The following is a 27,272-nucleotide window of genomic DNA, read 5'->3' as shown; positions in this document are numbered from 1 at the left end:
CATGTTCAAGACTCATACGACCTGGTTGGGAGGCTTTTCACGACAGTCCTTTTTTTCAAAGTCCCGAGAGCGGTCAGAGTTCTTCCAGGGTACGGTGGGAGAGATAGAGTGCAAGGGGGCTGCGCCCCTCACCCCTTCTCCCACCCCCCCTTTGGTCCTTTGGGATCAGAGAAGAGAAGAGCTGGTGGTCTGGTGTTCTGGTGCAGGAAGAGAGTGAGTGCGGGTGTCTCTCTGTCTTTATAGTAAGGGGGCCGGTTGACCGACGGTGAGGGAGGCCCCCCACCTTCTTCGGGAGGCGGCCTCCAGTTCTCAGTGTAGATCTCATGTTGACACACATCATTCAGTGAATGATATTGACTTATTGTTCGTTCCTTGATGACGCATCGTCACTGAGTCTTTTTGGCCTTCTTATTGTACGTGAAATCAAAAATGCAATTCAGGCATATCTTTGCATCATATACATTTAGGTTAGGTTTGTTAGTAAATGACTCAAAGCAGTGTGGGCTCTATTACCCATTTCTAGGGGACACACAACATATTCAATAGTTCCTTTCTTCACCCGACTGGGGCTATGCTTGTTGGCATTTGGTTTAAGGACATAATATTTGTAATACAATGTCTTTGTCTCATTGTCCTAGTGGGGAGGAGAGGGAGAGAGAGTGTGTGTGTGTGTGTGTGTGTGTGTGTGTGTGTGTGTGTGTGTGTGTGTGTGTGTGTGTGTGTGTGTGTGTGTGTGTGTGTGTGTGTGTGTGTGTCTCTCTTTCTTAAGTCCATTTCCTGCATGTCATAAATAACTTTGGGCTCCCCCCGAGAGGGGGGGAAGCTGGAGACAGAGAGAGAGTGGCTTGGTGTGTAATCGGAGCTCAAGCTGGCAAACTGCATTCCTTCTTTATCCTTATCTTTATGGCCCGGCAAGGGCCTCGCCTCAGAGTCCCAGGGGTCGCTGAGGTGACACGGTGGTCAGACGTCCACGGTTACTCTGGCCCTGTGAGCTTGTGGGGAGAAAACCTGATTTGTCTTTAATATCCAAAAATGCACGTATCCGCATAAGGCCAATTTTGGGGGATGGCCTTGCGTTCATATCACTACAAGAGCTATGCTATTGTACTATGCAGGAGACCAAGTACAGGATATATTTGAGACATTCACTGACAAAGGTGCGGATGATGACTATGACAAAGCTGTCAAACTACTCACAGACTACTTTCGCCCAAGTCACAACGTGGAATATGAAGTCTATGTTTTTCGCCAATCAAAGCAAGACTCAGGTGAAACAATTGATGCTTATACCACAAGATTAAGACAGCTTGCCCAGACATGTGAATTTGCTGATGTGGACAGGGAAATAAAGTCCCAAATCATACTCAGTTGCACATCATCACGCTTAAGAAGGAGGGCACTTAGAGAGGCCGCTTTAACCCTTAAAGGCCTCCTTGACCTCGCCAGGTCATTTGAAACATCTGAAATGCAAGCCGCAAGCATTGAAAACAAAATTGACTCTGCACAAGTCGCAGCAATGTCAATTAGAGATAACAAGACGTGGGCTACAGCGCATCAACGACAGACAGACCGCAGACCAGAGAGAAATGATAAAACACCATGCAGGAACTGTGGAGGCACATTCCCACATCAAGGTGGCCAGTCAGCATGCCCAGCGAGAGGACTCGAATGCAGGACATGTGGTAAGCTCAATCACTTTGCTCGTTGTTGTCTGTCAAAGCAACACACAGAACAACGTAGCCAACCAGCACAGAAAGAGACACGTGGACGAAGAGACTATCAACGACCGAGAGTGAAAACAATGCAAACACATGAAGGTGAATCTGTTGATCGCATGACTGCAGCTGATTCAAGCACGGATGATGAATATGTCTATGTCACACAAGCTAAAGATACATCTGAACCACCACCAACAACGCAAATATGGATTGCTGGGAGACCTTTGGATGTCCTGATTGACACTGGTGCCCAAGTTAATCTGCTGGATAGAACAGCTTATGAACAAGCCATGCCAAATATCACTCTTGAACAATGCACCAAGAAGATTTTCCCATATGGCATACAGACACCAATTCCCCTCCTGGGGAAAGCACATGCGGAAGTCTCTGCCAATGGCAAATCCACACCTGCTGTATTCTATATAGTGCAAGGCGACCACGGCTCCCTGCTCGGGTACAAGACTGCATCTGAGCTAGGACTGATAAGGATAGTGTGTTCAATCAAACCCACCATGTCCAAAGCAGACCAACTCATGCTTAAATATCCTGACATTGCAAAAGGAATTGGAAAGTTAAAGGATTTCCAAGTCAAGCTTCATATTGACCAGAGTGTCGCTCCAGTCATGCAACCACACCGCCGCATCCCTTTTCACATCAGGAAGAAGGTGGAACAGGAACTGCAGCTCTTGGAGGACCAAGGCATTATTGAGAAAGTAGAGGCCCTACTCCATGGGTGTCCCCCATTGTAGCAATGCCAAAGCCCAAGAACCCAGAAAAGGTACGCATCTGTATAGACATGCGTCTGCCCAACACTGCTGTGCTCAGAGAACGGCACATCTCACCAACGGTGGATGACATTGTGCATGACCTCAACGGTGCAACAATATTTTCAAAGCTGGACCTCAATGCAGGCTATCACCAGCTAGAACTTGCTCCTGAGTCAAGATACATCACAACATTCTCAACACACGTCGGACTGAGAAGATACACAAGACTCATCTTTGGAATCTCATCAGCAGCTGAAGTGTTCCAACACACAATCCAGAATGTACTCCATGGAATCCCAGGAGTCAGAAATTTCAGTGATGATATCCTGGTCTATGGTACCACAGCCGAAGAACATGATCGCTCCTTGGAAGCAGTCTTTGAGAGCCTACACAAGAACAACCTGACTATCAACAAAGACAAGTGTGAGTTCCACAAAACATCTTTGGAGTTCTATGGCTACATTTTCTCAAAAGATGGCATCTCACCCGACCCGAAGAAAATTGAGGCTATCACACACATGTCGCTCCCTCAGAACCCAAGTGAAGTACGCAGCCTAATAGGGATGGCAAACTACAGTGCGCGTTTCATTCCTGATTTCTCTTCAATCACCCAGCCGCTGCGTGACCTCACAAAGAAGGACACAGAATGGTCCTGGGAAGCGAAGCACACTGAGGCACTGAACACACTCAAGGACAGACTTGTTAACAACCCAGTGATGAGCTACTTCCATCAAGACAGGGAAACAAATGTCATTGTGGATGCCAGCCCAGTTGGCCTAGGTGCAATCCTTGCACAAAGTGATAAAAAGTCACAGACGACACACATTGTGGCATACGCCAGCAGGGCACTCACGCCAGTTGAGCAACGATACTCTCAGACTGAAAGAGAAGCCCTCGCAATAGTCTGGAGCTGTGAGCATTTTAACCTATATCTGTACGGGGCTTGTTATAGCAATATTAATAATAATATTCCATTCAGGTGAAGTTTTAGATCATTTATTAGGAAGATGTCAGCAGAGCAAACAGCATACAGATCAGACAGAGCTCTGGCCTCCTGGCCAGAGCTTGGGCCCCGTAGGGCAGAAGCCTCCTCAAGTGTCATATGCGACACCTCTTATACACCAAGATCTCTCCCCTAAATGTAGATAAATATAAACAGGCTATACTAAGTAACAGTACCATAGAGCTGACTGGTTAAATTAGCAATGACCATGTATAGTATCACAGGACAAATTACATGCTGACACAGAGCATAATGTGGAAATAGACCTTTGTATCAATTGTTGAATGACAGGAACAGAAGCTGTGAAAAGAACCCTGCTGTGTGGCTACTATTCTAGGGCCAAAATATAGATAGATACATAGATTGATTTAGAACAGGTTGGCATTCTGAAATAGCCATTACAGTCCAGAGTTTTTTGTTTTTGTACATGAATAATCATATTCATGTACATACGACAGGTGATTTATAGAATGCCAAATCAATAGACATTTTCCTACCTACATGTTGATATAGCTATATATTTACTCAACCATTTACTGTATGATCAATCAGACAAAAATATCAGGAGACAGGACGTGCGACTTATAACTGATGCATAATTGCCTGACACAGAAGGCATCACTGACTCTGCCGTTAACCTAATAATAATATCCAAAGTAGATCTACTTGTTTGGGTTTGAGAGCTCTCTCTCTCATAATGTCAAATTTATATCTGTTTGTATGTTAAATCTCTGTTTCTCAAGGCTGAGGGCTCCATACAGATTCATTTACCAATTCGGACCGCCTTTCACGGATTGATTTTGACAGTTTCCTTCTAAGGACTTTGTACAGTTCGTACAGGTATTTACCGTTTAACGGATGGCTCGTCTTTCACGACCTAGTTTGGCTTTCACCAACTTTGTACAGGAGTACAGGTATTTACCGATTTTCACGGATGGCTCGTCTTTCACTAGTTTGGCTTTCACCAACTTTGTACAGGAGTACAGGTATTTACCGATTTTCACGGATGGCTCGTCTTTCACTAGTTTGGCTTTCACCAACTTTGTACAGGAGTACAGGTATTTACCGATTTTCACGGATGGCTCGTCTTTGACGACCTAGTTTGGCTTTCACCAACTTTGTACAGGAGTACAGGTATTTACCGATTTTCACGGATGGCTCGCTTTTCACGACCTAGTTTATCTCACCCCAGACGTTGATATGCCAGAGATTAGGCAGTATGAACAAATATTTTCAGTTAGATATTGAATATAGTTTTCCAGTCTTCATGGCTCTTTCCTCCATCTTCACTTGGCGTACGGGTCCATTTGGTTATGTGTCTGACAGCGATCTCCAAACAGGCTAGTGGTTCCAGTGTCCAGTGGCTCTGCCGTGCAGCATGTCTCTCTGTGGCTTCAATGGCTTGGTCCTCCTGCTGTGGCAAAGTCTCTTGGTTGTTGACATGGTGTCGATTTCGTCACCTCTGCTGCTGCATGGTGACATTGTTGGTGCTGCTCTCATGGCTGGTGACCACGCACGCTCTGCTGTGGAAAACGCATGCTCTGCTCCTTCCCTCTGGCACTTGATCATTTATTTCCTTGTTGTCATCACAGACAGAATAGATCGGTCTGCGAGGTTCCAATCGTGTAGACCTTGTTGCAGAAGATCATCAAAAGTTGATTCTGCATAGCTTGCTTCTGTAGTGGTCTCCTCTTTGTCCTCCATCGTCTGGATCTGGTCCGGATCTGCTTTGAGAAAATCTTTTTCCCAAAAAGTCCTTCACCCTTAAGTTCTTTTGATCAAGTATCCATAATCATAATTAGTTATGAAATATGAAATATTGATCCCATCCTCGTCGCCAAATGTTATAGCAATATTAATAATAATATTCCATTCAGGTGAAGTTTTAGATCATTTATTAGGAAGATGTCAGCAGAGCAAACAGCATACAGATCAGACAGAGCTCTGGCCTCCTGGCCAGAGCTTGGGCCCCGTAGGGCAGAAGCCTCCTCAAGTGTCATATGCGACACCTCTTATACACCAAGATCTCTCCCCTAAATGTAGATAAATATAAACAGGCTATACTAAGTAACAGTACCATAGAGCTGACTGGTTAAATTAGCAATGACCATGTATAGTATCACAGGACAAATTACATGCTGACACAGAGCATAATGTGGAAATAGACCTTTGTATCAATTGTTGAATGACAGGAACAGAAGCTGTGAAAAGAACCCTGCTGTGTGGCTACTATTCTAGGGCCAAAATATAGATAGATACATAGATTGATTTAGAACAGGTTGGCATTCTGAAATAGCCATTACAGTCCAGAGTTTTTTGTTTTTGTACATGAATAATCATATTCATGTACATACGACAGGTGATTTATAGAATGCCAAATCAATAGACATTTTCCTACCTACATGTTGATATAGCTATATATTTACTCAACCATTTACTGTATGATCAATCAGACAAAAATATCAGGAGACAGGACGTGCGACTTATAACTGATGCATAATTGCCTGACACAGAAGGCATCACTGACTCTGCCGTTAACCTAATAATAATATCCAAAGTAGATCTACTTGTTTGGGTTTGAGAGCTCTCTCTCTCATAATGTCAAATTTATATCTGTTTGTATGTTAAATCTCTGTTTCTCAAGGCTGAGGGCTCCATACAGATTCATTTACCAATTCGGACCGCCTTTCACGGATTGATTTTGACAGTTTCCTTCTAAGGACTTTGTACAGTTCGTACAGGTATTTACCGTTTAACGGATGGCTCGTCTTTCACGACCTAGTTTGGCTTTCACCAACTTTGTACAGGAGTACAGGTATTTACCGATTTTCACGGATGGCTCGTCTTTCACTAGTTTGGCTTTCACCAACTTTGTACAGGAGTACAGGTATTTACCGATTTTCACGGATGGCTCGTCTTTGACGACCTAGTTTGGCTTTCACCAACTTTGTACAGGAGTACAGGTATTTACCGATTTTCACGGATGGCTCGCTTTTCACGACCTAGTTTATCTCACCCCAGACGTTGATATGCCAGAGATTAGGCAGTATGAACAAATATTTTCAGTTAGATATTGAATATAGTTTTCCAGTCTTCATGGCTCTTTCCTCCATCTTCACTTGGCGTACGGGTCCATTTGGTTATGTGTCTGACAGCGATCTCCAAACAGGCTAGTGGTTCCAGTGTCCAGTGGCTCTGCCGTGCAGCATGTCTCTCTGTGGCTTCAATGGCTTGGTCCTCCTGCTGTGGCAAAGTCTCTTGGTTGTTGACATGGTGTCGATTTCGTCACCTCTGCTGCTGCATGGTGACATTGTTGGTGCTGCTCTCATGGCTGGTGACCACGCACGCTCTGCTGTGGAAAACGCATGCTCTGCTCCTTCCCTCTGGCACTTGATCATTTATTTCCTTGTTGTCATCACAGACAGAATAGATCGGTCTGCGAGGTTCCAATCGTGTAGACCTTGTTGCAGAAGATCATCAAAAGTTGATTCTGCATAGCTTGCTTCTGTAGTGGTCTCCTCTTTGTCCTCCATCGTCTGGATCTGGTCCGGATCTGCTTTGAGAAAATCTTTTTCCCAAAAAGTCCTTCACCCTTAAGTTCTTTTGATCAAGTATCCATAATCATAATTAGTTATGAAATATGAAATATTGATCCCATCCTCGTCGCCAAATGTTATAGCAATATTAATAATAATATTCCATTCAGGTGAAGTTTTAGATCATTTATTAGGAAGATGTCAGCAGAGCAAACAGCATACAGATCAGACAGAGCTCTGGCCTCCTGGCCAGAGCTTGGGCCCCGTAGGGCAGAAGCCTCCTCAAGTGTCATATGCGACACCTCTTATACACCAAGATCTCTCCCCTAAATGTAGATAAATATAAACAGGCTATACTAAGTAACAGTACCATAGAGCTGACTGGTTAAATTAGCAATGACCATGTATAGTATCACAGGACAAATTACATGCTGACACAGAGCATAATGTGGAAATAGACCTTTGTATCAATTGTTGAATGACAGGAACAGAAGCTGTGAAAAGAACCCTGCTGTGTGGCTACTATTCTAGGGCCAAAATATAGATAGATACATAGATTGATTTAGAACAGGTTGGCATTCTGAAATAGCCATTACAGGCTCCTTTCAACATGGTCACAGATCACAAACCTTTAGAGCTTATCTTCAACAACCCAAAATCTAGGCCGCCAGCCAGGATTGAGAGGTGGGCTCTCAGACTCCAGCCTTACAAGTTCAAGGTTATTCACAAAGCAGGAAAAACGAATCCAGTAGACTACATGTCCCGCCATCCACAATGTCTTCGTTTTTCAGTGCTCACAGATGAGGTGGATACAGAAATGCTTGTCCGTTTCGTTGCGACACATGCAGTACCCAAAGCGATGACTCTTCAGGAAGTTAGAAAATAAACTGCGACCGATCCACTACTGCAGCACCTGATCAAAGTCCTTCATTCAGGCAGCTGGGAAAGTCTGGATGTGGACTTCCCATTGGAATCTGATCGAGCAGCTCTCAAAGCATTCCACAACGTCAGAGATGAGCTTACTGCTTTTGATGAAGGCTGTCTTCTTCTTAGGGGTAACAGACTGGTAATACTAAAGACATTACAGGCCAAAGCCCTCGCTCTTGCACATGAAGGCCATCAAGGCATTGTTAAAACAAAGCAGCTGCTTAGAGAAAAGGTCTGGTTCCCTGGGATAGACAAACAGGCTAAAGAACTGATTTCCCAGTGCATTCCCTGTCAGTCACCAGTACAGTACACAGTACACCAAGCAGAAAGTCTCTGTGGATTTCTGTGGACCTTTTCCATCAGGTGACTATCTCCTGGTCATTCTGGATGAATACTCCCGATTTCCCTTTGTGGAAATTACAACTTCCACCTCTGCAGGCAAAACAATTCCTAGACAAAGTGTTCTCTATAGCAGGGATCCCACTGGAGGTGAAATCTCACAATGGCCCCCCGTTTTCAAGTAAGGAGTTTGCAGACTTTGCACAATATCTTGGCTTCCATCACAGGAAGATTACTCCCTACTGGCCACAAGGAAATGCTGAAGTCGAAAGATTCATGCGCACCCTGACCAAGGCAATCAACACAGCAACGGCAGAAGGTAAACCATGGAAGCAAGAATTGCATAAGTTCTTAAGGAACTACAGAGCTACTCCTCACCTCACGACCAATCGGTCCCCAGCTGACCTGCTCTATGGTCGTCCCATGTCAATCAGACTCCCCACTGTCCCGTTGCCTCAGGAGGATAATGTGCTTCGCTACACAGATAGCTACAAGAAGGACAAGATGAAGGCCTATGCTGACAAAAGGAGGAACGCATCACAACACACACTGAGAGAAGGGGATGTGGTGCTCGTACGTCAGCAGAAGACAGGCAAACTTGTGACCCCATTTAACCCCAAGCCCTACAAAGTCATAGCCGTGAAAGGCACTATGGTCACAGTCTTGGCCATGGAGACATGTCCATGTTGTCACACGAAACCAGTCATTCTTTAAACTCCTGAAACACCAACCTGAAAACCTGACACCTACCGGAGGCAGTGAAAGTGATGAGGACGATGATGACGACTCGCAGGTTGATCCGCAACGTCCTGCTGAACCAGGACATATGCCCCAAGCTATGAGGAGATACCCTCAGAGGCCTGACAGACAAGCGCCACAGAGACTATTGTTTCAAGTGTAAAACAGACTGAACCACATTTAAGAAAAGAAAAAAAAAGGAAGTGGGAACAGTATCTGTATGTTCAGTGTTTCTGTATTGAGTAACACATTTATATTTGAAATAGTTAAAGCTATTACTTGAATGTTCAAAATGTCATCTACACAGACAGTTGATGACAAGTTGTTTTGTTTTGTTTCTTTTCTTAAAAGAAAGGAAGGGTAGTGTACCCCTTCAAGAGTAACCATGATGACGTCACTAGGCAGCCATAGAGAGTGGTGATAGATGGCAGAATGTATGCTCTGTAATGTATGAGTGAACACCAGTAAAGCATCCGAGTCTATTGTAACCTCAATGACATGTGTGGACCTTCAGATTATTACACTACCCAGGCCCATGAAATTCATATGCAGGCATAGTAGCCAATTAGAATGAAATCTGCAAAAATTGACTCATATACACTGTACTGATACAGAACCATATATTGGCTATATATTATCGCTGTCGGGTGGAAATCTTGTATGTTCCTTTTTTATTATTATTTAAAAACAATTTAAAATCGTGAAAATAGCCAATCTACAAGCTGTAATTATTAATAATGAAGAAATACTATATTTTAAAGAGTGAAAAATCAACTAAAGTCATTATTAGTGCAAGTTCAATCACATTTCATTTGAATGAAAATAACTTGTGGGGAAAATACATAATCTCTAATCTGTGAATCTAATTGTGATTAATAGTGATTAATGTGATCCCTACTTCAGTCAGTGAAGTCTAGGGCTGAATGTGACATATTGAGACCTATATAACTAAATATTGGTCATTTGCCAACACATTATTTTGTGAAATAAATGGGTTATATTTCACAGATAGTTATACTATTCTTATAATATATTAAAATACAATCATCCTTAACCTTCAAGTTAAATTCATTATTTCCGTGGACTTCCTGCCCTGGCATTTGGCCTTTGTGCCCTCCAAAAAATTACAACACCAAAGGCCAATCGGCCTTGCCCCTAAAATGACGAAATTCCAGGCCTGCACATGACATGTGTGCGTGCGTGTGTGTTTGTGCGTAATGTGGCTCATTGCAAACTGCCAGAGAGTGGGCCTGGACATTGAGCCGTCTAAGGACAGTGGGTGACTTTTGGTTTCCGTTATTGGTCATATGTTATATTGTTTGATTTTCTTTTTCTTTTTTACCACTTAAACCTTTTATACTTTATTGACCGGGGTCCCCCAGGCATTTGGCCCACAGCTTTCCATAATTTGGATGATGAAATGTTATTGTTAACCCTTCCATTGTGTTAGGGTCATTTTTGACCCGTTTTCAAGTTTAAATAGTATAGGTAAAAAGTACCCTTTACATTTCTTTATTGGAAACGAGGCTTCATGATATCCTCAGAAATAGCCATTTTAACGCAACAAAATTATTTATCATCATTTTAATTCTGATGGTCTCTATAAAAAAAAGTGACACTTGTGGTGTTAGGGTCCGAAATTACCCGGCAGAGAAGTGTGGCTCAATTCCCCAAATTGTCAACATTCAATGTTTACATGTTTGAGAGTGAGAGAGACTTGTCCTCAATTAGCATTTGCTATCAGGAGTAAAATAAAGTTTGAGTTTATGAAAAATAAATGACTTTTTACCTTCTATGGTATACGGGTCATTTCGGACCCTAACACCACTAGTGTCACTGTTTTTTTTAAGTTAAAAAACGAAAGCAAGCATTTTATTTTTATGGAAGTGTGTTCTAATTATTATTCTTAATTATTCTATTATAGCTAGATAACATCATTATCCATTGCCTTCATTATAGGAAATTTAATGAGTGAATTTTTTACATTTTTATAATAGAAAACAAGATATATTGAAAGATGAAACCCTAGCCCTAACCAAACATAATATTTTAAAAAGTGTTTACATGGATATGAATGCATTACAAGTCAGCTATGAGGTGGGAGAAAGAAAATAATGAAAATAATTTTTTTTGAGTATTTTGGGCTGATTTAAATCAGGGGTCAAATTTGACCCACTAGCACCACAAGTGGATGCAGTTTTCTAACACAATGCAAGGGTTAAACACTCTTTAACTGCCAGAGTAAAATTGTAATAATGTCACCCCAGTGCCAGCGAAAACTAGTGTTTTTACCTACCTTTGAAAAATCATGGAATATTTTCTGTGAATGCTATCCGCACGTTGATCCCCTCATTACACACACAGGGGTCTCGTAGAATGTGGGAAAAAAATATCCGATAGCAGTAATCCGTTCCATAGTTGTGGCAAGTTGAAAATAGCATGTTTTGCCAAAAATACATAGTAAAAAACGTGCGTGCGTGCGTGTGTGCACTGTGTACATGTATAGTATAAAGTTTAATATTTGTTTGTTTTTTTTGTCTGCAGGTCCCAAAACCTCCAAGTCTGTGTATTTCCCAGCATACTCCAGGATAGGCCTGGCCAGGGTGAGTACTAACTACAGATTATTACTACTAGTATTACTACTGTACCTGGAGCTCATAGGGTTAAAGGGGTGGCAGTGTTCCCAGTTCGATCTCGGGTGTGTGTGTGTGTGTGTGTGTGTGTGTGTGTGTGTGTGTGTGTGTGTGTGTGTGTGTGTGTGTGTGTGTGTGTGTGTGTGTGTGTGTGTGTTTTTTTGTTGTGTGCACTAATGTTGTTTTTATAGCAACTTAAACACACCCGTCGTAACTACCGTCGTTAATGTAGTGATGTGCAGGATGATTTGATGGAAAACTGTTTGGACAATGTGCTTGGTTTCGGCAATCAGAGTAGCTTACAAACAAGCACTCCAGAGTGGGAGAGTTTACCAACAACAGTGGTTACCCCATGCCCAACGCCGGACTCCCCGACCGGGTGAGGAGCTAGCGCCATCCACAGAGTTTTCCGAGCTGACGATCCCCCTGACTGAGCAGCTGAGGGTGGTATGGCTGTTCCCAATTTTGAATGGACATATATTGTTACGAGGCTCTCCCATTTGTTAAATATGCTGAAGGAGGAAACTTAGTGGAAAGCTAGACAGTCGCTCTCCCGGCTTCGGTGTGTGGTCAGACTGGCCGGACTTAAACCATCTGTGCTGTTGGGCTGATGTTACTTTGAAGTGGGTAGGGTCTAACTCTGAGGCGTTGGCTGTCTCGGAGGACTTTATATCTGACTCCAGTATTTCTGTCAGAGCATCTATGACTGTGTGTGGAACAGAACACCAACTCCCACTGACTAATGCCCGAGGTCGCCTCTTATGGGCACAACAGCAAAGGCAGCGGCAACATTGGACCGAGCTAAGGCTGCAAGGGAAGAGACTGCATGTCTCCCTGCTGCGGACCATTCTGTCTCTCACTCTGTGTTCAAAAATGTTGCTTTAGAGTTTAGACGAATGCATTGTTGTCCTTACTCTGAAAGCGAGGTTGCAGGTTTTACCATCTAAACGTAACCTCTGTATCTGGTTTCCAGGCAACCATGCTCCTCACTGTATACATCATGGTCATGAACAAATAGCTGAAACCATGTCCCACATCCTAAACGGGTGTATGTATACAGGGGACTCTACATAAGTAGGCATGACAGAATAGTGGATCTGATTTCAAAAGATATCTCTTTTATTCTCAGGTCCTCCATTATGCTGCATAAGCATTCTACTGTGAAGCCAAGCATGTTTAGCCTGTATAATGATGATTCTGTGTTCTCTAACATTTCAGCTAACACCCCTGATGTCATTGTTGTTAATGAAAACTATAGAGAGGTGTTCATTCTCTAGGTCGGCTGTACTTTTGATTACAGCTTAGAGGAAGCCTTCTTAACCAAAGTGCTAAAATATCATCAGCTAGAGCAGACCATCTCTCAGCTAGGCTACAGATGTAAACTGTAGGTTTTTATCTTTGGTAGCCTAACGCACGTGCACAAGTTGGTTGTGAGGGGCCTTCAAATGGCCGGCCTCTCCAAAAGGAGGGCTAAACAATTAGCAAGGTACTGCTCAATATCGGCTATTATAGGAAGCCGCTCAATTTGGAGGAGGCGTTTGACAAGTATGCCAACTTTTGTTTTGTATGTAACAATGCTCTGCCTTACATGCACTTTGTAACTGGCTGCTTTCCCTTTATCTGACTGCACTGGCAGTGTTTATGTCCTTTGTACACCTTGTACTTCTGTTTATGTGGACATAAATAAATATTTCAAGTGTGTGTGTGTGTGTGTGTGTGTGTGTGTGTGTGTGTGTGTGTGTGTGTGTGTGTGTGTGTGTGTGTGTGTGTGTGTGTGTGTGTGTGTGTGTGTGTGTGAATGCAACACACATTGTAAAGTAGCTTTGGATAAAGGCACTATATAAATGCACAATTTACTATTTGATTCACAATATATGTTTTTATCTGTTACATTTTTTCAGCTCCAGTCAGCAGAGTTCAGCTCCACAGATAAAACACCAGCAGGTGCAGTAGGAAACAATACTCACACTCATATGTTGCACTTTTGTTCATCTATGTTTGTATTTAATTTGTATAATATCGCATTATATGATTTAATTATGTTTTTATATTGCATGTAGTGAATCTTTTATGGACCCCAGGAAGATCCATTTAATAAACAACACACACACACGCACACGCACACACACACACACACACACACACGTACGTTTACATTGCGAACACTTTTGGGATAAAATAGCAGCAAATTTGTCAATGTATTTATTGTATGTGTTCTCTCTCTCTCTCTCTCTCTCTCTCTCTCTCTCTCTCTCTCTCTCTCCAGGTATTCAGGTATGGTGATTTTTCTTCCATCAACATTTCAACAGTCTGTTGACAGGCAGTACAACTCATGAAGTCACTGTGTGTGTGTGTGTGTGTGTGTGTGTGTGTGTGTGTGTGTGTGTGTGTGTGTGTGTGTGTGTGTGTGTGTGTGTGTGTGTGTGTGTGTGTGTGTGTGTGTGTGTGTGTGTGTAGAATGGGGAATCCAGGATGGACAGAGGAATTTCTTTGCCCAGTATGTTGGACCAGAAGGTACACACACACACACACACACACACACACACACACACACACACACACACACACACACACATGTAGAGTACGCAAATATACACATAGGTATGCAAACACTCACGTGCATACATACCGTCACAAAGGGTTAACATGATACTGTATGAGATAGGCATGTAACGATTTATCGTATATCGATTTAAATCGATTCAAAGTGGTGACGATTTAAATCGATGCAATAAAATATGACATCGCGATGCAACCAGCAGAGGGAGTCAGACTCCATTCCTTGTTATCCGCCTACTATTTTGTCCCCTCAGGGCCACCATAGCTGCCTGTCGGTCTCTTCTTCACTCACTCAACGGCAGGCTATGAACGGCAGAGTTGGGTTCACGTCCTCTCAGGCTATGAAATCTAAACAACTAGGCGATCGCACTGCATAAAGAGGGAAATGTGCGTCGCATGTAAACATGTTTATTTGATTGATGAATAGCCCAAACTATACCGTTTACCCCCTCCCCCATCTGACAATGTTGTTAGCTGTTGTTAGCCTGTCTGATTTAAACTCTGTAGGAAACATACAACTGATAGACTTCTAATGAAAACGGCTAATTCTGGAGCGCCTCGGTGCGGCTGCCGCTGCAGAGTACAATGAATAATAATCTATATGAATAATAATAATTTAACAATTGTATCAGACTGCTGACAACGTCAAACTCCTTTCAACACTGTCTGTCAGATATATAGCGAATTACATTGATATTAATCAATACATTTTTTATCTAATCTCATTTGGAGCAGTTTAAAACAGTTTCCCTTATTACATAAATGTGTACAGAATGCTTTGAATATATCATAGATAAAAAATTACTTGTAAATCCCAAGCTTGGAACAAAGGCTAAGCCTTAATTTGTTTATTTGAAGGTTTTCTTTATAATTTATTTCATCTGGGATATATGTTTTAAAATTCATTTATTTCATAATACTTATATATTTAAAGTTATTATTTTACAGATAAAAAAGTATATGTCTTAATGTGTACCTTACAGTTAATGCATGTACCTCATGAATAATAAAAAAAGGCTTAATTTCATATATTGAAAAGAGGATAAGAGAAAATACAGTTGTTAAAAAATACATGATTTTTGTAAGAGAAATAATCAAGGTTTTCCAGTAATTTGTCTCGAAAATAAATGTGCTTAAAAATCGTGAAAAATCGTATCGTGAACCTCGAATCGTGATTCGAATCGTATCGTGAGTTGAGTGAATCGTTACATGCCTAGTATGAGACTGTTGTTACATTGATTGATTGATTGACTGATTGACTGATTGACGGATGGGTTTGTAGATCTACCCCTATGAGATGCTGGTGTTGAGCCTCAGAGGAAGAAACAAACTTCCTCCTGGAGTCGACAGAACCAGACTGGAGGTACACACGCACGCACGCACGCACGCACGCACGCACTGGTTCGGCTTCATTGGTTTCTCTTGAGTTCCAGGACCGGTTATAAGATTTTTTTTTTTTTTTTTTTACTGATTACTTTTCATGCCCTGCCATAGACAGGCTCCCAGTTATATTACGGATATGCTGGTCCCGTATAAGCCTGCACACAGCCTTAGATCCTCAGATAGGATATGCTATCTCTACGTCATGTGTTTACCTGGTGCTCGAAGAGCGCCGGGTCTATGAAGAGACAGACCTAATCGTCATCCTAAATATTTGCATCATGTTCGATATTTGTATCATGTTCGACATGTTTTCAATCATTGGCTATCCTGGCTGTCCTTCACTCCTTTAAAGCCAATGGGGACACTTACCCGTTTTGCCTGTCCTTTAAGCCAATGGGGAGACGGCCCGACCTTCGTAGTACCCGCCTCCCCTCCCCTCCCGGAGGAAATCAACGCTCCTTCCTTCAACACTGTCACTGCATCTAGCCTCAGGCTACAGAGTTAGCCTAAATGCTAGCGTGCTTCCTCAGAGGCTCAGAGCTAGTTTGGCTATTACGTTATTATTTGGCCATGTTCACCCTGACTTTAATCTTCGCTATTGTTGGGAAGACCTGTGTGGTGTCTAAAAATGTTGCCACCACTTACATAAAAACCATGACGGTTTTTGATGGGGAGACAGTCATCTCGGGCGGGCTTATTTTCCACCAGAGCAGAAAAGAGCAACAAACAAAGAAAATCGTTTTTTTCGTTCTAAAATGTTCCAAACCCACTATAGCAATCTGTTAATATCAGGATACATATCACTTAAATGTCAGAGCTTAACTCGGCATGTAAATATGATATAAATGAATTAATGTGAAGTGGAATCGAAAATAACCTGCTGGAGTTAGCCAAATTTGGCTAATAGTTAGCCTACCTTTCATTACTAAACTGTTTTTAGCCAAAGTCGCGTTATTATTCCCGTAATTTTCATGTATTGTACATCCCAAAAGAAAATGTGTTAACCACGCGATGGTGCCGTAATGACTTAATGCTTTTGAAACATAATATAGCGTATTTTTGCTGGACTTGGAAAGGGGGCTCACTTCCGCATTTTTCTTCTTCGTTGGTGTAAACTGTAAACAATGCCAGTGTTGCCAGATTTCTGAGAGAGATATAAGCAACCAGGTCAATGAAACCAAGCCCAAAGAATTAAGTGACTATTAGGCTACATGAGCACTTTACACCTATATGCCTCAGCTATTTGAAAATAGACGATTTGGAAATAGCCAAACTACAAGCTCACGACAAATAAAAAGCAACTACCAATATTTACAAGCAATTTCACAGAAAACGAGGTCGCAAAACGAGGTCGCTTATAATAAGCCTACATGGCAACACTAGTTGTTGACGTGTGTGTGTGTGTGTGTGTGTGTGTGTGTGTGTGTGTGTGTGTGTGTGTGTGTGTGTGTGTGTGTGTGTGTGTGTGTGTGTGTGTGTGTGTGTGTGTGTGTGTGTGTGTGCGTGCGTGCGTGCGTGCGTGCGTGCGTGCGTGCGTGCGTGCGTGCGTGCGTGCGTGCGTGCGCGTGCGTGCGTGACAAACCACATCTTGTAGATCGGCTATTTTGGATTTCTGCACAGTGTAACATTACTGTCCTGTTTAAAAATTAATTAATAAACAAGGATACTGTAGCAACATTAATGAAACCAAATGGACCCATTTGGGTATTTTTTTCATGTAAGCCAGTAGTGAAAAGGGCAAACGTGCATTTATGCATTAACAACTTAAGCCCTGTTTCAAACAGTGAAATTAGAAGACAAGTTGTGACAAGTCATTATTCACTTTTATAAAGGCTAATGATGTTCAGTGGTCGTGGTGTAAATATTTTCAAACATTTTAGTACTTTTACTTTTGGTACTATAAATTTACTCAAGTCAATTTTGAATTCGGGACTTTTACTTGTAACAGAGTACTTCTACGTTGCAGTATTGATACTTTAACTTAAGTAAAACATTTGAGTACTTTTTCGGGTCCATTTGGTTCCATTTGTACACTCTCAGAGTTAAATTAACGTTGATTTTACAATATAAATTGGGGTCCCATAAATGCCATTAAATGGGGGTCCGTAGCCCTAATGCATGTCAAACAGGGGGTCCTTGAAATTAAAATGGTTGACCCCCACTCAGAGCACGTGAGCGGAGCGGAGTGGGTGGAAATGCCGCTCGGCGCTCCAGGGGGCTGGTTTCACGCTCGCTATTCGCACACGTTGACTCCCCCCGCGCTCCGCTCCCCGTCGCTCACGTTGATTTGCGTACCTCTCGCTCCATGCTCCGCTCAAACCGGGTCGCTCAACAGTAAAAAAAAGAAAAGACAAAGAAAGTAGAAATTCTAATGAAATCTCGGTGCGCTGTGCACTGCTGGATGTCTGTGTGTCTCTGAGTCCGTGCGACCGGGCATGCTCAAACATTCTGTGCGCGGCCCCCGCCGGGGCGGCTTGGAGCGGCAGGCGGTCCTCGCTCTGAGTAGTGCTCCAACCTTTTTATAAACCAGCTCCGCGCTCACGTCAAAATGTGAGCTTGTAGATCTGCTATTTTCAAAAGATTGTTGTACATTTGCACTCATTCTGCACAATGAGTACTTTTACTTTTGGTACTTCAAGTACATTTTGCTACCAACACTTTTGTACTTTTACTCAAGTACATTTTTAATTCCAGACGCTTACTTGTGACCAAGTATTTCCATATTGCAGTATTGATACTTTTACTTACATTGCTGTATTGACACTTTCACTTCAGTAAAATAATTAAGTACTTTTTCCACCACTGACTGTTCATAAGACTAAAAGCTCTTTGTAACCAAGCATTTCCACATTGCAGTATTGATACTTTTACTTACATTGCTGTATTGACACTTTTACTTAAGTAAAATAATTAAGTACTTTCTCCACCACTGACTGTTCATAAGACTGAAAGCTCTTTATGCAACTATGCATGCATTGTATGATGAGCACTTTTCTTCAAATGGGACATTCTGCACAATGAGTACTTTTACTTTTGGTACTTTACGTACATTTTGATACCAATACTCTTGTACTTTTACTCGAGTACATTTTTAATTCCGGACGTTTACTTGTAACCAAGTATTTCTACATTGTAGTATTGATACTTTTACATACTTTTACTTACATTGCAGTGTTGGTACTTTCACTTAAGTAAAATAATTAAGTACTTAGCTCTTTATGCAACTATGCATGCATTGTATGAGTGGTTTTAGGCTTTCAGGCTGTCATGAAATCTCTCACCCCATGAATAGTTTGATCTTCACAAAGATTGACATGCCTGCAGAGTCGTTTCACTTGTGTCTCACCATACCATACTCAGGTGTTGATGGCCAGGTGCTTGTATCCACAATGGTGAGGTCGTTAAGCAGTTTATCATTGCATTCTCAGATGCCACATTATGACATGAAAAAGGCTATTTGAAGTCTACATTCTTGCTGCCCCCAGCCCCTCCTCCTGCATATCAGATACACTTCCTCGGATGGTTGGACGGTATACTAGTACGTACAGTATATGATGTAACAACACAGTAGACCACACCACTGCCCTAATCCACCAAATAATCCTATCAAATAATCTGTTTTCCCATAAGAAACATAGCAAGACCCTGACCTGTGCCCTATCATCTTCTCAACAAACCTTCTAGATTAACCTCTTGTACTCTATTTTGCCTGTCCTTTAAGCCAATGGGGAGACGGGCCGTCCTCCCATCCTATGGGATCATACGCCCTCCCCTGTCTCTCTTCTCCCCCTCTTTCATTCACTCTGCTGCCACTGACGAGCGTGTATCAACGCCCGGCCGCCAGCGCTGCTTAATGTCGCTTGTTAATTCATTTGCTCCAGGTGTGTAAGCTCAGAAACTCATTTACGTGGGCATTGGGCAACAGTCTAACCTCCGCGACCGTTTTGGTTGACAAAGACAGCAGTAGTTGAGCCCTGTTTGGTTGCTACTGGGCATGCTAATGAGTGCTAAGTGCTAACAACAAATGTATGCTAACACTCACTCACACACACACACACACACACACACACACACACACACACACACACACACACACACACACACACACACACACACACACACACACACACACACACACACAGCACCAGGTATAATATGACTTAGTCATAATTTTTTGTTTTAACTTTGCTCTGTAAAGCACTTTTTTTTTACGGAGCCCCTAAAGGGATTTGGGTTTGAAAACGTGGGAAGGTATTAAAACTGATGTGGCTTCTAGTTGTATACATCTACTTATATAAAGGGCACATTGCTACTTCCGCCGCTGACGCCCACAGCCATTCCATTCATTTGGACCTCTCGCAAAAAAAAAAAATCGCCCCAAAACACACTCGCCCCCCATTCTATATACTGCCGATTTGCCTGTAATACCGCCGGATTTGCCCCGGGGCGACTGTGTTTTGGGGCGAGCGTTTTGCTATTTCCCCCGTTGTTGCCTCGGAAAACAAATGACGAAATAAATAAAAACTCGCCCCAAAACACACTCGCCCCCCATTCTATATACTGCCGATTTGCCTGTCATACCGCCGGATTTGCCCCGGGGCGACTGTGTTTTTTGGGGCGAGCGTTTTGCTATTTCAATCGATCAAATAGAATCACTTTTCGGTTATTGCATCGTCTATTTCTCACTTCAAATGTTTTCACAAACATTCTTGAGAGCAACGTTAAGTTGTAAATGACATTCGTTCTTTGTTTACATGGCTGTCATGTTGGATAAAGCATACAACCAAGAAGCGCAGGTTAAATCTCCACACACACATCCTTCCAGTATGATCTTCACCCAGCCAGCAACAACAACAAAACAATATTATGGCCTACCTTTCTTTGCGGTCAACTGTGAAGAATAACATTGCAAAAATAGTTCCAATCCAGTGCGTAACACACAAACAAAAACACCTAACTTTGAGTCACGAGCGCTGTGAAGAAAAAGGCTTTTAATGTGTGTGCGTCTGTGCGACGTGTGTGTGTGTGTGTGTGTGTGTGTGTGTGTGTGTGTGTTGTTGTCATGTGACCACTACTAGCCAACCAACAGCCTGGACTACATTCAGTGTTGCCAGATTGTGCGCGAGAAACAAGCCACCATCCATGTTTATGCAAAAAACAACAGACAAAGACGGCGACGCGACCGAACGTGTGCGGTGTGGGGGGGGGGCGGGGTTGAGGGGAGACGACGTAGGCCTAATAATAGAGCCCCGTGCGCGGCTAGCGGGCCGGCCCCTCTAGTATAATATAAGCTACTTTTAATACTTATAATTTCCTACTTACAAATACAATTATTACGTTAGGAAGCAAACTTTATATGAGTTAAGTGATAATTACATCAGAACTTATTCGGCAAATAATACCTGTTTTTATTTGTGTATAAAAATATAAATTGCAGTTACATATTATATTCTATTTGTTATTATATTGTAGGCCAGGCCTACTGTCTGGTTTCTTCCTCAATAGACATATCGTCCGACGTTCACCTATTTTAATTGCCATGGGCCATGTTGCGCAAACGGGCCAATGATGGTGCCGTTTCCACAACTGTTTATTATCTTGTGATCACAATATGCGGATCCCATGCGCACAACTTAAAGATCTCGTGCACACGCGTTATTAAGTAGTGGGATCAACCTAAGGATCTGGCTCACATGCATTATGAAGTCGTAGCCACACCATATATGACGCTACCACGACTTAAAGGTAGGGTAAGTGATATTTTTTGGTTAAAACAAAAAGTATTTTGTTAAAAGTTTAAAGCACTATATTCTGATAGTAATCATTGCTATAGAGTGTTTTTTCAGTAACAGATGTCTCCCTGTCTCTCCAGCTCTTTAATAAACAGAAAATACATTTTTCGGTAGGTGTCAAAATCTCGGCCAATCAGGAGAAAGTACCCATTTTTAAGCTTAATTTATATAGTGTTCCAGTTCCAATTTTGTCTGCTCATTTCTTAGTGTCATCACTTCCAATTTCACTTGTTTAATCTGTATCCTGATTGAGTTCTCTGTCCTGGTTGGATAAAATTGGAAATGAAACTGAAACTGAAACGAAAATGCATTTTCTGTTTTATAAAGAGCTGGAGAGACAAGGAGACTCCTAATACTGAACAAACACACTATAGCAATGAGTACTATCAGAATATAGAGCTATTTAACACTTATTTTAACCAAAGCAAATCACTTACCCTACCTTTAATGTATTTTTTCAACACTATGTCCCTTTGGGGGTTCTGCAGTTTTTGAAAAGCGCTATACAATTAAATGCAATATCATTATCATTATCATTATTATCTGTGTGTGTGTGTGTGTGTGTGTGTGTGTGTGTGTGTGTGTGTGTGTGTGTGTGTGTGTGTGTGTGTGTGTGTGTGTGTGTGTGTGTGTGTGTGTGTGTGTGTGTGTGTGTGTGTCCTGCAGAGACATCTGTACCCAGAGGACTTCCTCAGTGTGTTTGGAATGTCCCTGGAAGACTTTGACCGTCTGTCTCTCTGGAAGAGAAACAACCTGAAGAAGAAAGTCTCACTCTTCTGAACACCTGGACTCCATCCCCCACAATCCCTTGCTCTTCCTGGGTCGCACCAAGGAATGTAGAGTCTACGTCATTTTCTCCGTCAAGAAATTCCAGCTGGCAGATTGGTCGCGCTGGGAGGCAAGCTGCAGCCGGGAGTTCGATGGAATGCATTGTAGTGTAAAGTAACTAAGTACATTTACTCAAGTACTGTACTTAAGTACAATTTTGAGGTACTTTTAATTTACTGGAGTATTTCCAATTGTCTATACTTTTACTTCAACTCCACAACATCTCAGAGGCAAATTGTGTACTTTTACTCCACTGCAATTATTTGAAAACTTTTGTTATTTTTGCAGATATAAATTGTTATAAAACATATATTAACCACTTTGGTCCTATTTTATATGAAAATAGCCGATTTTCAAACATTTTAGTACTTTTACTTAGTACACAGTACTTCAAGTACATTTTGATACCAATACTTTTGTACTTTTACTCAAGTGCATTTTTAATTCTGGACTTTTACTTGTAACTGAGTATTTCTACATTGCAGTATTAATACTTTTACTTAAGTAAAACGTTTGAGTATTTTTTTCCACCACTGGTAGTCAATGAGAGCCAGGTGGACCAGCTCATGAATAAACACTATATCTGAAAACAACTGTTTTGTGCTGTTGCTTTTCGATGTGTACACTGTATTTTATTGAGGCATCTAAAGAGCACAGAGTACGTTTCTGAATGTGTCAAAGTATGGGCTGTTATGTCCATCAATGCCAGCCTGACAACCAATACTGCCGAGCCAGAAACGATAGATGGCGCTGTTTAGATGCCTCATTAAAATTACGGAGTTTTCACATCGCAAAAGCAGTGATCATAAAACAACCTGAACCAACTATTCGACGAAGGTCTCAATCGTTCAGAAATAGTGTTCATGAGAAGATTGAGTCCAATGCATTCCATCGAGAGCCAGGTTCCAGTTTGCCACCCATGTGCATCAATGGCGCATGAACTTCATCCCCCACAACCCCCTGCTCTTCCTGGGTCGCACAGCAACTCCACCCCCCACAATCCCCTGCTTCTCCTATGCCGCACACAGGGGAACCTGAAATTCCAATGACACATTGAGGCGTCATTATGATAAAACATAATAATGATTCTTAATTATTATTGGTTGCTGTCATTCATAGCAACAATGAGACTCTGTCATTACACACTTAACCTTAAACTATCCCTTATTATCTGGTTGCTAGGTGATGGCTCCATTTCTGATCTTTGTACAGAGTGAGGATTTACTTTTATTTATTTTTTGGTCCACTTTTAGTTTCTGAGCTTCAGTGTTAAAGGGACATTTCACCAAATATTACAGAATTTATTCTGTATATTATCTCACGCATATATCACCCCACTATTATAGACTATAGATCTGCCATTAATTATTTAGTGTGACTGTGACTGTGCTTCATGTTCTCAGAGATTTATTGCATGTGGTTCCAACTATCATGACCTTAAGTCTCACTGAGGGGTTCAGTTGGTTTTGTTTTGAAGGAATTCACAAACCAAAATAATTACTATCGCTCTGATATTGAGGTCCACTAGATCAGTGGTTCTCAAGCTTTTCTGGATCAGGGCCCACTTGAACATCTTGTAAGTGTTTGCGGCCCATCCATCCGACCACTTAACAAGTAGTCGGATGGGTGGGCCGTGTGCATTATCAGAGCGTGTTGATCACAATGAAAAATAATTTTTCAAGGTTTTAAAAGACACCAGCTACTATAGATAATTATGAAACAATAATACTACTACTAGCAGTGGTGGAAAATGTTTTGCTTGAGTAAAAGTAGTAGTAGTAAAGTAAATACTCTGTTACAAGTAAAAGTCCAGAATTCAACATTTACTTGAGTAAAAGTACAAAAGTATTGGTATAAAAATGTACTTAAAGTACCAAAAGTATAAAGTACTCATTGTGCAGAATGTCCCATTTCACAAGTTTTCAAATCTATAAAATGTATAGAAATCATTTGAAAATAGCAGATCTACAAGCTCACAATGTGTCGCATCGCAACGCATTGTGAGCTTGTAGATCGGCTATTTTCAAATGGCCAAAATGTATATAGGGCTGAAGTGAGTTATGTATGTTTTGTAATAATAATCAAAATCTACAAAGTAACTAGTAACTAAAGTTTTCAATTAATTGTAGTGGAGTAAAAGTAAAATATTTGCCTCTGAGATGTAGTGGAGTAGAAGTAAAATTACTGAACATTTTAAATACTCCAGTAAAATAAAAATACCTAAAACTTTTACTTGAGTACAGTACTTGAGTAAATGTACTTAGTTACTTTACATCACTGACTACTAGTAATATTACTACAACAACCAGCAGCTACTACTGAGCTAATTATGAAACGTAATTCCACTGAAGGTTGGAAGCATACAAAATACAGTCTAGATGAATTCATGGGTAGATTGCGTCATGAATCAGACTCAGACTAACTGGGTACCAGGAGTGGTTTGACACATTAGAACAGGTCAGAACACATTAGAGATGAAACTGACCGACATGGAACTGTCTGAGGATTGAAACTGAACGTTCATCTCTTTTTTTTCCTCCACCAAAAGTACTGCTGATACAGAAGTACATTTATCATTAATCATTTAGCAGAATGTATTCCGTTTATTATTATTATTATTATTATTATTATTATTATTAAATCGTGCATTCTAAAGCCCTTCCAAGACCACTGACATTAAGACATTAACATGTACACATGTGGAAATGCCTTTGACTTTCACAGTGACAGTAAACAGTTCCTGCTGTCTGCCTACGGGTGGCAGTGTTGTAGCTTACTAATATTCCCTATTTGTTGAATTGAGATTCCTATTGGCTGATTCACATTAACACAGCGACTGGAGGATTTCCACTGGCTGATTTTTAAAGCCTTCACTTGTTAGGAGTGTTTCTATTGGCTTAATCAGCTTGTTATGAGTGTTTCTATTGGCTTAATCAGCTATAATAATAATATAGTTGTAATGAAAAAGCCTTTATTTTTCCCACACCTAGGAGGAAAAAACAAGTATTGGACAGTTGCATCAAAGCCGATCAGAATATAGTGATGTCAGCATCCTGTCCTGTACTTCCATTCAGTGTTGCCAAGTCTGCCTGTTACAAGGCGCTTGATTTTCTGTCGCTTGTGAATATTGGTAGTTGGGGTTTTGTTGGGCTTGTTTCTAAAGTGTAGTTGCTTATTTGGGCTTTTTTCTTAAATGTTGTTTAAACCAGTGGTTCTCAAACATTTTCATGACCCCCAAATTAATATATATTTGCCCGCGGAACCCCATCTGAAAATATTTTGTGCTAGGGACCGGGAAAGCATCCATGTCATTTTAGATTTTAGCGTTGGCTATTCAAAAATTGCAGGTCTACAAGCTAACAGCTGCGAGCTTGTACATGTGCTATTTTTGAACATTTTTTAAAAATCTTTAAAGTGTTTGAAAAATATGGGTTTAAATGTTTCAAAAATATTCCACATTTTCCTAAAAGTGTTTTTTTAAAGATAGCAATGTGTATAGGCAGGTGGTTATTTCTTTTTTGTTTCATAGACCAGACTTTAAATCGGCACAGCCTGCGTACACCATTTCATGTGGTGAATTCAAACGCCAAAATAGCCCGACGCGTCAATAAAACAACGAATACTTTCGGAAGCGGTGGAGCCTTGTATTTTAGACCAGTTGATCCCAGCTGTGATGTCACTGTCTTCCCCTGCTACTTTTCCTCCTAGTCCAGCACTAAACCACTGCCCTGTTTCTTCCCATTACACACACACACACACACACACACACACACACACACACACACACACACACGGGGAATTTTCAGAGTATGGAAGGACAATAAGCCACAACCAGGCACCCTCTGGCAGCCATTTTGGCTCCACAGTCTTCCTCCTTGGTCGTTGCCAACTGGAGGTTGTGTCCAAGCCAGGCAGCACACCTTTAAGTCCATACTCCTTTTCACGTCCAAGCATTTCTTCGTAAAAGGAGGTGATAGAACTACAAATTGATGTCATTCAGAACTTTTCCCTCTGGAACCCGTGCACCCCCAGGTGTTCGAAACCCGACTTGGGAGAAGGAGTGTGTGTCGGGCCTTTAGAACATTTAGAGACGACACTTCAACCTGGACTAACTGTGTGTGTATGTGACTGGTCAAACCTGAACTAAAGCTTAGAATACACCAGGCTGACAAGTCAGCTGAACATCTGTCTGCGTTGCCAAGCATCAGGGCCTCATGTGAGTCTCTGTCATGTTTTATGTTTTAAAGCGGCCATTTTTAACTCTGATCTGTGCTTCTGGGAACAACACATTTTGAGATGGGGGGTCCGCGGCCAAATCCAAATCATTTTGGGGGTCCCTGACATGGAAAAGTTGGGAGCACCACTGATATAGCAACATACTGTTAGGATTTAGAAAACATTTTTAGATACGTATTTGACCCCCATATCAAAATGTTTTGTAGCTTGGAGCTTGTAGCTTGTAGATCTGCTATTTTTGAATAGCCAAAGAAATCTAAAAATGATACAGATGTGTTCCCGGTCTAAAAGGGTTAAAAGTAGGAGGTGCCAGCCGACTGTCAGCCTGGTGAGGTTGAACTAATTTATAACTGTGTGTACAGCATGAGTGTGAGGATGTCGACTGTTAGCGTTGGCTATAGTGTTGCTTAGTGACCAAAATGATGTGCAGCTATTTTTTAACTTGCATAGACAAGTGGCATGTTATTACTGACAATGAAAATAAAAGACAAAAAAACAACAACCAAAAAACAACTTGAGTGTCTGATTGCAGTTTACCTTGACCTAGTTATGGCAAATTTTATTCAGATGTTTTTGTTAATTATAGACCTGTTTTTTTGTGTGTTTTTTTTTACCACAATGTTAAAACATCATTTAGATGCATGTTGTTCAGACTGATGCTAGGTTCATTGTTTATCTGGTATCCTATAGTTTCAATGTACAGATAAATATTTTTGATAGTATGTTGTTTAGACTGATGCTAGGTTCTTGGTTTATCTGTGATCCTAGTTTACTGAGACACTACACTGTCTCTCTGCATTTGATGTGTTTTAA

The 27,272-nt window shown here is 41.5% G+C and overlaps 1 protein-coding gene across 3 annotated transcripts in view; it reads left to right on the top strand.

Moving 5' to 3' along the window:
- The window catches only part of LOC308087996 (dematin-like), a 113,438-nt gene extending 86,488 nt beyond the window's left edge, over positions 1 to 26,950 (top strand). For all 3 annotated transcript variants that reach the window (XM_080432292.1, XM_080432291.1, XM_080432290.1), the window contains 5 exons: positions 11,573 to 11,631; positions 13,563 to 13,605; positions 14,119 to 14,175; positions 15,503 to 15,583; positions 22,062 to 26,950. In XM_080432292.1, the coding sequence (XP_080288418.1) occupies positions 11,573 to 11,631; positions 13,563 to 13,605; positions 14,119 to 14,175; positions 15,503 to 15,516 (173 nt within the window). In that variant the 3' untranslated portion in view covers positions 15,517 to 15,583; positions 22,062 to 26,950. The remainder of the gene's footprint in view (positions 1 to 11,572; positions 11,632 to 13,562; positions 13,606 to 14,118; positions 14,176 to 15,502; positions 15,584 to 22,061) is intronic.
- Positions 26,951 to 27,272: the final 322 nt, after the last annotated feature.

Source organism: Gymnoscopelus braueri (assembly GCF_963280865.1).
Source record: "Gymnoscopelus braueri genome assembly, chromosome: 7".
NCBI lineage: Eukaryota > Metazoa > Chordata > Actinopteri > Myctophiformes > Myctophidae > Gymnoscopelus > Gymnoscopelus braueri.
Note: the sequence above shows the minus strand (reverse complement) of the source record. Positions and strands in the feature narration are given on the sequence as shown.